At 44.8% G+C, this 11672-nt stretch overlaps 1 protein-coding gene across 1 annotated transcript in view; it reads left to right on the forward strand.

Annotated features, from left to right (window-relative positions):
- Positions 1-9812, forward strand: part of CCDC3 (coiled-coil domain containing 3) — a 33713-nt gene extending 23901 nt beyond the window's left edge. Inside the window, exon 4 of the mRNA XM_077783159.1 lies at positions 9524-9812. Coding sequence (XP_077639285.1) covers positions 9524-9799 — 276 coding nt within the window. The 3' untranslated portion in view covers positions 9800-9812. The remainder of the gene's footprint in view (positions 1-9523) is intronic.
- Positions 9813-11672: the final 1860 nt, after the last annotated feature.

Raw genomic sequence — 11672 nt, forward strand, 5'->3', positions numbered from 1 at the left:
TTTACCACAGGGCATCCACCAGCCCTGTGAGCATTTTGTCCTGTGTAACTGTGGCTGCAATCCTTCTGAAATCAGGCTGGAAAGAGTGCTCTAGGCTTGTGTGTATGGGGAGGCCTGACTCATGCTTCTCTTATGACCTTATTTTCTGCAGGCATTGTAGCCAGCCCTGTGTGAAAAGGTTTTCTCTGTATAAGGCAGTAAGTTGTGCAGCACTTGCTGGGAGTTTTTGGTGCTTCTGTGTCTGTATGAAATGCAGCAAAGCAGCAGGGAGAGATTTTAGCCACTGAAAATGACATTGGATTTAAAATATGACCCTGTATTTACCTGACCCCGTATTTCTGTTGAGAATTGAAATATTAGCCCAGGAATAGATCCTGATCTGAGGAATTGTACCAGAGTGAAAACAGCTTTTGTTTCCTATAGAAACAGTCAAGAATGCCCCAAATGCTTACGGCCATCTGAGCATATGCAAGTAGGAGGGTGTTTCCCTAAATACCACATCTTTCCACATTGAAAACTGCCTATTTGCCAAATCCTGCCATCTTCAGAGTAGCCTGTTGCCCATTTATCTCACCCAGGGTGGTCTGGGGCCCTTTCAGGATTTACAGCCCACGCAGCAGCTGGAGCTGTGGACAGGCTGCTCTGGGCTGCCTGGTGGGACAGGAATATCTGTGAGTAGCAGGGAGCTCTTGTCAGCCAGATGTTAGTGCTTGGAGCTTGTTGTGCAGAACTGCTGCTCAGTCTCTCAGGCATTTGGTCCCTTTCTCAGCATTGACATTAGTCAGAGAGCGCCTGCAGATCACAGATGTTTGTTTTTCCTTCCCTTTGTCTTTGCTTCTTCAACCTCACCAAGGCTTTTCCACTTCTGTGGCACTTCCGTGCTTGAATGAGGGCTGGACCTGGTCCTCAGCCCTGCTGGCTCGGTCACCTCTCCCGAGGCTGCTGGCATGGGGCACAGCAAACATCTCCTGCTGAGGTCTCCTCCTTGCTCTGGGCTTGCAGAGCAGCTCAGGAGCAGATGCAGATGCCTTTTGTCAAGTCCGTGTGTTTCACCCTGCCTGATTTCAGTGCTGCTGCCGTCATTTCCATGCAGGTTTCACAAATCCCTTACTGCTTGCAGGGAAAAGCTTCATTAGAGCCTCTTGTCCTGCTCCTGCCACGACAGGGGCATTTCCACCGTGTGCGTAAGCACCGTGCTGGAGTTGTTTCCGTACTATTCAATGCAGCTTTAGTGCCTGATTCCCTGCTCTAAATTAGTTCCTCTGACTCATCCTCCAGAGGAATTTCTGTCTCTGTAAAGTCTGTAGAAAAAGATCTGAAAGCCAATGTTTCCTACCCAGGACTGAGGTTACATATTTTAGCAGGGTGATGCAAAGACCACCACAAGGGACCCACCAAACACAGATAAATGCAAATCTGAGTGTGGCCTTTTCATTCCCCATGCTTTTCTGGACCCAAACAGGCTTGGAAAATGAAATTAAATGTCTCCAGCAGTTCCTATGGATGCTCAGGAGAGATGTGAATATTCCCCCTCCCCAGTGGCACCATAGGGCAGCAGGTTGCCCGGGGGCACTTGCAATTTCTCTCTGAAATCCAGAAGCTGTGCACAGCAGCAGGGCATGCTCAGGGCTTCCAGCTGAGCCTTCAGCCAAGGAAATCCTATCTGTTTGTAAAGGCAGCTGAGCTGCAGCAGCTTGTGCGCAGTGTGGAGCCAACACATCCAGAGCAGAGGGATTTATAGGGGAACTTGACTTTTATAGATGTTGCATTAACTTTAAACATTTGCCTTTCTCAGCATGGATTCTCCTCCTGTGCATACAAATGCCCCTGGGTATGATATATTGTCTGGAGAGGAGACATGGCCTCAAATTACAGTAAATGTCCATTTCTTTGCTTTCTTGAGAGGCAGCATTTAGTGCATTGCAGTCAATGCTGTGGCCATTTGCCAATACCCACCCACAGCCTGCTGGGATTTGCTCGGCTTCTTTCCCCATTTTGACTTATAGGTGACAGAGAAAGAAAGTTCTCTTCATATTTATGCATAACATTTATTTTATTATATATTTGCTGATCCCAGTTCTTCCCTCCTCACTGACAGGGAACATGGGTGCTCAGCATTTGCACTCTGAACCTGCTGAAGGGTACAAGGAGGTGTGGCATGGCCTTACCCCAAGAGGTTCTGAATTCCTTAAGACCTTAATCAGCCTTGTTTCCATATGCCCCCTGTTCTCTCACAGTCCATGTCTCCCACCTGTTCTTTTGTACCCTTTACATCCAAGTTTAAGTAAACCTCAGCTTACAAACATCCCTACAGCACTTGCCACACCAAAACATCAGTCACCTCTGTCAGGACTTGCAGGGGGTCCTACAACTCTACAAGTTGTAAAACATTAGACTGAAGTAAATCATACTTAATGTAAAGACCCCAAAGCAGGTATAATGGTACTTTAAATCTGTGTTATTCTCATGCAAATTCATGCTGGTAAGGATAAATATTTTTCTTCACCATCAGATTCTGGTTCTCAGCTTCAGCTGCATCTGGGGATGGTATATTTAGATATACTGCACTTTCCTGTATGCCCTGTACTTGACAGGAACACTAAAATAAAGGAGGTTTCTAGAAGCTGTTGTAACACAAGGTAAAGGTCAGTTCATTCAAAAATTTCAATAAATAGGAACAAATAATAAGATGCTGTGCTGCTCTGATCATCATTTTCTCCTTTCCCTGAGTTCCCAACAGTGAGAAGGAAGGACAGAATACACTTTGGTTTTGGGTCTTGTTGGTTTTATCCCTTCCTTGGTATTTAATTAGTTCTCTGTGTGTATGTGTGGGGGGAATGGTGATCTAATCCTGTTGAAATACAAGCCAAGTAAAACAAGTTTGGATGGAGACATGGTCACACGGCAACTTTCAGTCAGAGAACAATACACTTGGGGTAAGGTATATTAGCAAAGTAGTTTAAGGCATATCAGACCTAATTGGTTTTATTGTGAGAATAGTAATACTAGGTGGGAAAAAGCTAAGTTGAAAATTAAAGTGGATAGCAAGTTTTGGTAACTTTGGTAATGGAAAAGTTCTGTACACATTGTTGGGGAAAAAAGCCTCTCACAGAACTTTTGAAGCTCTGCTAAGACTGCAATCACTCTGAGACAAGAAAAGAAAAAACACAACACCAATGCCAACAAAAAATATACAACTACCCCTCCCCCACAAAAAAAAAAAAAAAAAAAGAAAAAAAAAAAAAAAAGAAAAACAAAATAAATCCCCAAAAGTGACTCTGTAATTTTGATATTTTCAGCATTCAGGCAGAGCAAAATTCAGAAATCTCTGAAGCAACCTGTCTTGTAAAGTAGAGTTAAACGCACATTTGCTTCTTAAAACCATAGAGAAAAGATTTTGTTTGTCCTTCCTCAACACATTTTCCTTTAAGCTCAGCTGGGTAGTGCATTTTAACATTCAGGATCATTTGCCTATAACTGAGCAGCTCAATCCTGACCTGCCCTGTCTGCTCCTGACCAGGAACAGGACAGAGGTATATTGGGAATGCCCACCAGCTGCTATAAGGAGCAAAGGCAGACACTACATTTGCTTGGTTGTGTTTCTGCCTTGCAGAGAGCTGTGCTGCAGGGCTGTGAGCTCACTGTCCATGCAATGAGCTCTGTACATCCCCTGCAACAGGTGTGGAGAGCCAGGAGTGGTGTCCTGGCTGCTGCCTCTGCTTTTGTACATAATAGAAGCATGTGCCACCCCACGGTTCCTCACTCCGCTGGCCAGCCTGAGAAGTTCTGGTGCAGGGAGTCCGAGGAGGGTGATGTGGGTCTCAGCAAAGAGGCTGGCAAAGTAAAACCTGTGAGGGCTCCAAGACCCTCTGCTTCCCCAGCCCCGACCCACCTTGGCAGGTCCACATTGCTGGGAGCGCTGCTGAGGCCAGGAAGCTCCTGGAAACACAGACAGCACAAGGGATGGGGCAGGTGGGGCTCGGCTGCTCCTGCTGGACAGCTGAGCCCGAGCTTCCCTGCAGCTCCGCTCCCAGCTCACCCCGCATTCGTGCTCAAAGGGGGAAAAGCTGGCCCTGGTGTGCCTCCCCGGCTGCTGCACCCTCAGTGAGCAGAGGAAAGGAGCTTGGAGGTCATACCCTCTTGATTTATTTGTCTCTTCCTGGAGACCTTCTGTCTCCCACTGCCTGGGCAGGGAATTTAGGGATTTACTGTCAGGACTGACTTATCTGCTCACTTGGCACAAGTGAGGTACCTGTGGTAGGCAGTCTGGCTCATACCCTACACCTTTTTTTTTTCCCCTTTCTTGTCTTGATTAGTGTGGTTTCTATACTTGCTAACCCATTGACTTTTTTCCTTCACAAGTATAGGGAATAAGGTGTTGATCCCTTCCTGGGCACCAGCAGTGACTGTGACGACATATTCCCATCCCCATTTCCAATCATGGCAGAGGTCACTTGGTGTGACTGTCATTTGGTATCTTTGTTTCCATCCTCTCAGCAGCTTCTCAGGCTTCAGGGCTCCAAGTGCCAGGAGAAAGCAATGCCTCAGGACAAGCTCTAGGTGTGGTTTTAGGGCCAGGGACCTCTCTTCAGGTATCCCCATGGCTGGGGGGGGCTCTTTTCACCAGTTCTCCAGTGCCCCATAATGACCCTGCATCCTGTAAAACCACCCTCAGCCAGAGCAGGGGTGTAAGGGCTGTGAATTTGAAGGAGAACTGTGGGGTTTTGAAATGGATGCCAGCAACACCCACTGCAGATGAGAGCCACCAGCAGTTCAGATACCTCCACACCAAGCAGTGATTTGATGCAGGTCAGAACAAAGCTCTTTTTAAAGACCCCCAAGAACCCATGGACATGGATTTGGGTCTGTTTCCAGGGCAAGTTTGTCCAAATTCCAAGAAAATTGTCTATATCCTGCCCTTGTAGCCTGCCCTGGGAAATCAGTGCCATTCTGATGCCATTTGATGGGGCTCATGGTGACATCCATCCCCATCAGAGATAGTTATCTAACAGGAGTCTCCAAAGGTGGCCCACATAAGGGAAGCATCAAGGTAGGCAAGAAATCTTCTCTAGGATGTGCCCATTTCTCTCTGGTGGCTGTTGGGAAAGATGACTTCCCTTTACTAGCTGCATCTAAGGAGCTTAAAGAGAAAATCTGCTTTCATTGAGGACTGAAATGAGGAAGAAAAACAGTGCTGAGACACCTTGGGGTGGGTGTAGCCTGGAAGAAGCTTCCTGTAGGCAGTGCTTCCTACCCCAAAGAAATCCACATCTCTAATATTTTGAATGAGCTGGAGAGATTAAAAACATTACATTTCCTGTGGCAAATGCTGATCCAGCATTCAGCAAGGTAACAAGAGACACAACAATTTTTTCCTCCATCCAGGTCCTGTGCATCTTGCTGATGCATATGAGGTCCTAGGGTGAAATCCCAGTTTATCTCCATTAATGCCAGTGATGTTGGATATGTCCTTGGGACCCCAGTTCTGTTCCTCTAAAAGTGCTGTTCCTGCAGCAAGCAAAGGTGGTTTAACTCAGTGCTGCCATGCCCCCACCACCTCACCCAACACGATGCTTTAACAGCGCTGACAGGGACTTTTCCACACTTCAGCACGAGGGTTAGTCTTGGCTGAAAAATCCCAGTAACTGGAGGTTAAGTCACTCCATCCCAAACCAAATACTCCCCTCTGCCAGACCTCTCCCACTATTCTTTGATTCCTCGTCTTTCTTTCCATGCAACACACTCACTCCCACAGGAAGGACTTTTAGGTAGTGGGACTCCAGTGTTTTTTAGCAGTGTTGCCATAAGGAGCATGCATGAGGAGACAGCTGGGACTCAGCATCTCTCCCTTGGGTAGGTGAAGGGAAGGCTTGGGTGCCACTGCTGGGTTTTGAGTGACCTGAGTTCTGTGACACTAACTTCAACCACTTACGGACATTTTGTGGTGGATGAGCACTACCATGACACCCTTATCCATGGCACCTTTATCCATTGTGCCCTCAAACCAAGCTTCTAGAGGGCAGGTCTGTCAATAAGAAAAGTGTGTACATACATCACTTCAGTGTGTTTGGTAAGGGATTTACATGCCTATAATGTGATGATCCAAAATCAGTTTGTTAGTTAATAATTGGATTGGATGATCTTGGAGGTCTTTTCCAACCTCAATGATTCTGTGATTCTATTCTATTTATTACAGTGCTGATTTCTTTGGCAGATTTTCTGTATCTCCTAGATTTGGTGAAACTTTAAACTTGGTGTATTTGTCTCTCAGACAAATACTCAAATAGATTTAATATGCAGTTTCACAGCCGTAGGCTGTCCTGGATAAATCCTCAGGATCTGTATGGTTCTTGTGCCATCTTTCTCATTACATCTCTGGTATTGCTCTGAACTTGAGTGTACCACTGCTGAGGATGCCTTCCTAACAAAGCTGAAACAAGCAGACATGCAGACTGACCTTCAGACCAAACAACTCTTCTGAATTATGGGTCATTAGGGAATCCAAATTTTGAATGGAATTTGGAAAATTTCCTGTAAGTTTTGCCTAAGGAGCCATCTCCTAGTCCTTCTCTTCATTTCCCAAGCATCCAAGTAGCAACTTGGACTGGTTAAGTTCTCACCAGTTTGTTCAGCAGCTGGGTTGGTTATCCAGGGTGTGCTGGACTCACAACTGTCACATTTACACAGTTCTCAGCACTAGTTTGAGGATAACTTGGTTGCAGCCAGGTGAATCACAGCTACAGCAATAACAGCAAGGGCAGGACAGCACTCAAACATCATCATCATCACCACCACCACCACCACCATCATCCTCCCCACTGCAGAGTCCTGTGAAAAATGCTGTTTGTAACCAGACAGTGAGAATGAGAACTCCACCTTGTTATTTTTCCCTATGTAGAAGGAATAAAGTGTTTGTTTTCCAGCTGGTAGTCATGCAGCTGCAGGCAGGCATCCAGTTATCAAACTGGGCTCTTCTTATCACCTACCCTGTTGGCAAACAAAGCTGTGCATGCCAGATAGTACCTCAGTCTTTTAGAACTGTGCTGTTCCCGTGATGTCTCTGAATATCTCCAGATAATTTAAGCACCTAACTCTGTGTTTCAGACTGGAGAGTGAGGACTGTAGAAAAACAGTATAAGAAAATGGTCTGGTTAGCTTTTTGATAGTGTTTGAGAGGTTTCTGAGTAGCTTTGTAGAGCAGGTCTACCTCTGCTGACAAAGGACTAACCTCAGAATGTTTAGGAGTGTCTCTGGGATGAGGATAATGCTATCCTTGATGTCTGCTATTCCCCCATCAGCCAGCCCAGACAGATAAAACGCAGTTGGGTTCACACAACCTCCCACTTCAGCAGCATGAAGTGTTTGTTCCTCTGCACTGGATTCTGGCATAGGCCATGCCTATCACTGCATCCACGGAAAATGCAGGAAATCCCTCGTGAAGTAGAGTTTCCACCTCATGTCTTCCCAACAATCATATTCCCCTAACTCAGTGTCCTCCTTTACAGGGATTTAAATTCAAGAAGGATTCTGCTTGAGGTTTTGCAAGGGCTTGGCAAACACAAAAGCCAAGATGTGCTGGCTGTTTTCAAAGACCACTTGGATTGAACAGCGATCAAAACCAAACTCTCTCCTTTCCAGCACAAGTTCCAACCCTCTATCTGTGAGCTCCCCATCTTGCTAGCATGCATTTATAAAACAGCCCTGGAGAGAGAAGTTGGGGTAAGAATTTGCCACATAGCAAAACCCCGCAGTGCTTTTGCACAAGGAACAAGAGCTTCCAAGGGAGTAGAAGCAGTTGCTGTGTTTGTGTTGACTGGCCATGGTTTCCCACTGCTGGGGGTTTCCAAAGCAAATGAAATGTTATTCATCAAGGCAGGCTCCCTCCCCCGCTTTCAGTTGTTGAAAATACTACAAAGTAAGATGGAAAGAAACATGTAATCCTTCATCATCACAGTCAGGATTTACTTGTTTATTTAGATTCCCTGTCTGTTCCAAATGTTCTGCCAGAGAAAACCCATCCAGACTCCAGGAGTGCTTGACACACATAGAAAACTTTCTAGATGTATTTAGAAGATAAATCCAGCAGAATACATTGCCTGTCCTCACAGTGCAGCAGCAAGACGAAAGTCCCACATGCACAGTAAAATATCTCAGGATAGTTTTGTAGGGCAAAAAGAAAGCAGGAGGCATCTGAGGAGAAATTGATTTTGATGTGGATCTTCTATATCAGAAACTTTTTGGTGGAGCTATCCTTGAGCTCCAGGTACCTCCTCTTTTTCTGCCTGGAAAATGTGTTCCAGGTAGAAAAAAATGGAATTTGGTGTCTTTGTGGTCAGTAAAAGGAGAGAGTTGTGCTCAGAGGGTGATTCTTCCCTCTGCCCTAGGAGGTGCAAATCAGCCCCTGGAAGGGTGTCTCTCCCTCCAGGCACTACAGGGGAAATGCAAAGTGAGGAGCCCAGACCTAAGTCTCACTTTTAGCTGCTTAAGAGAAGGCAGCTGAATCCCATCCTGAGTGAGGGTGTGTGCTGGGAACTGACTACTCAGCAGCCTCAGCTAGTGTTTGTCATCCCACTGCCGTTGCTGCACCTATAAATAGGAAACAAGTGAGACCATAAACACACCCATGAGATAGGAGAGCTTTTGGGTCATCCTAGGATGAGGTAGTAGAAGATGAGCAGTTGTCCAACAGTTGTTTTGCAGTTGTACCATCACCCAGTCTAGTGGATTTGAAAATGCCCTGTGAGCTGTTCTTCTAGTGATGCCTTGGGGGCAGACCTTTGAAACCACCTCTCTTTTTTATTTCCTATCTAAGAGCCACTGGCATGAGTGAACGTCAAGAACTCGATGTCCCTTCTGGGGGCAATATTGCAGTAAGTTGTATAGGGTAGAGTGGGAGGGGCAGTTTTCAGGCCATTACCCTCTAAATACCTTATGTTTAAGTTATGGGATCGTGGATGCTCCTAGAGACTGCTGAAATCTTACCCTCTAGGGTTTTGTCTTAAACAAGCCAATATAAGGAGGTGTTTAAGACACCTCTGTACATGGAAAAGCAAAATAACCAGTTCTGTGTTTGGCAGGCGCTGTCCTTATTTCACATGTTGATGTAAAGAGCAAAGGGCAGGCTCTTATCAGAATCTGGGGTTTCTGTAGGGCTGCTTAGCTGAATCAAAACTAGAATTTCCAAAAGTGACACTCCTTGACCTGAACTCCAGTTTGGTACCAGAATTAGGGCAGCCTTTCTCCATAAACTTAATGTGGCCTCAGTGTACTGGACAGGTCTGACAAAACAATTCATAAAAGCAATTTTGCATCACTAGTATCATTAAGATCTACAATTTCGGGTCTTCACTAAATCCATAAGTGAAAGAGAGGATTTTACTTAAAAGGATATAAAAACAAAGTAAAAGTTCCCCCAAAAAAGCATTCTGCTTTTGAAAAGCTGTGAGGTGTTTTCTGCAAAGCCTGAATTAACCCTTGCTATGATAACTTTCTGTGCAAAGCTCACCTGCTGCTGTCCCCACAGCTCATGTGCTCCTCGGTGCAGAAGGCCCTGTTTGAGGAGGAGGACAGGGTGAAGAAGCTGCAGCAGAAAGTGGCGGCGCTGGAGAAACGCAACAAGCAGCTGCGAGATCGAGTGAAGAAAGTCAAGAGGTCCCTGCGGCAAGCCAGGAAAAACTCCAGGCACATGGAGCTGGTGAACCGAAAGCTCAGTGAGAAACTTTCTTCTGCAGGTGGCCAAATCCCCTATATTAACTCTTTGAAGCAGGAGAACTCCCATGGTACCTACCTGAAAGTATAATGCAAGGGTAAGTGCTCAGGCCAATGGTAGTGGCAAGTTTTGTCTGCATTAGATCAGGGTCTGGCCCTCACACCTTGTCTGTGCTGTGCTTCAAACCTTGCATGGAAAATGAATCTGAACTTGCTTTAGACACAGTGCCAGATTAAACAGGAAAGCCAGCTGGATTTGGCATAGCCCAAAGCCATGTCCTTGCTGTTCTCAGTGGACACAGGGCCTGGCAGTCATCTGTGCTTCTCCTCTGTCACCCACCTCCACCATCACTTTTAGGTTGTCTTTGATGGAAGTGCCAGCCCAGACCTCTGGGCCATTGCAGGCACTTGACACAGGAGCTCTTCCTGCCAGTTTACCTCCTCCTCATGAGCTGGGCAAGCAAGGCTTGGGATCTAGAGATGAATGTGGTGGGAAGGATGAAGGCATGAATGCCCTTCACTCTCTTATCACCCCCTTCACTCTCTTATCACCCCAGGATCTCAACCTTGCTTGAGCTTGACTGAAGTCTATATCCAGTGCCTGGGCATAGGCTATGTCCAAGACTCAGACAGTTTGTGCCTCTCTTCAGCACAAAATATAGATGTGCTCAAATTGTCTTAAGACTGTCCCTATATATCTTTAAATATTCTAAATTGACTATATAACAACTTTTATTTTTCCAAGAAGTGCCTCAAGGCTCTCAGTAACTTCCTCAGGTGCCTTTATCACTGGTCAGCCAACTGGGTTGGAAACCACATCCTTTTGGGACTGTGTCTAAGACCTAATCCTGCAGTTAGGAGTGGACTTAGCCTATGACTGGGTGTTGGATCAGGCCCAGCAGGCAATTTCAGATCCCATTCTCAAGCAGGTTTAAGTTACAGTGCAGACAAAGCTTCAAGTTTTGTAGTCACTGAGGTATAATGAAGGTTGCTGGGCAGCCTCAGTTACATTTAAAACCTGTAGAGACCACATCAATATCAACAGGGCATTAAAAATTTAGGTAGTTTATATATGTATATATTTTAAAAATCCTATAGAAAATATTTTTATTACACATTTGATATAGTCTTATTTCTTAAAATATGAAGTAAAACCTGTTTCTTGGTTATCTCATAAAAAATAAATGTCCATCATATCCTTTATTAGGCATTTACAAACTGACTTCTGCGCAAGCAGTGTGGGTTTAGGCATCAGTATCCATGGCTGATAATGTTAATTCTTGAAACTATCCCTGCACTTGGAAAAGCCCATATCAGCTTTCAAATGTGAGCTTCAGTCCAAGCAGAACACAGAAGCTAACTCTCATTGCCTTCCAGTTTTGCTCCTTTTGGAAATACTTTTTTTTCCCTTCTTGAAATAATATTGGCATTTTTTAAGATTCTGACTCCTCCTCAAGCTCCATTGGTTTCAAAGGCTCCTCCTCCCACATCACCACAATTTGAATTGTTTTCTGCTGGAGTCAGCAATGCTATTTCCTGAGAATCTCTACAGAACTTAGGCTTCCCTAGAAGCCACCAAGAGATTTTAACTCCAAAATTTAAATCCATAGAAAAGTAACTACTCTTTATTGTTTTATTTTCTGGCTTCTAAACTACTGTTTAAATAAATGAACTGGTTTTCCTGGGATAGGTATTAAAAGCTTATGTTTTAATTTTTTGTTAAGAAAAATAATCCCTCTGGTTTTCATTAATTTTATAAGTGTTTGTATAAAACTGAGAAAGTATAATTCATATAGTTACACCTTTGCTATTCTTACAGATTTTCCAAACACAGTGTTGAATATCTTTTTCTTTTGGCTGGTATTTTTGTTGCTTGACAAAAACATTGGAATTTTCTTCCTGTTTCCCCCTTTGTCTTCCTTAAAAGAAAAAGTAAAACATTTTGTTCTCCTTGTAAGTTTTGT

Source organism: Lonchura striata, chromosome 5, assembly GCF_046129695.1.
Source record: "Lonchura striata isolate bLonStr1 chromosome 5, bLonStr1.mat, whole genome shotgun sequence".
Lineage (NCBI taxonomy): Eukaryota > Metazoa > Chordata > Aves > Passeriformes > Estrildidae > Lonchura > Lonchura striata.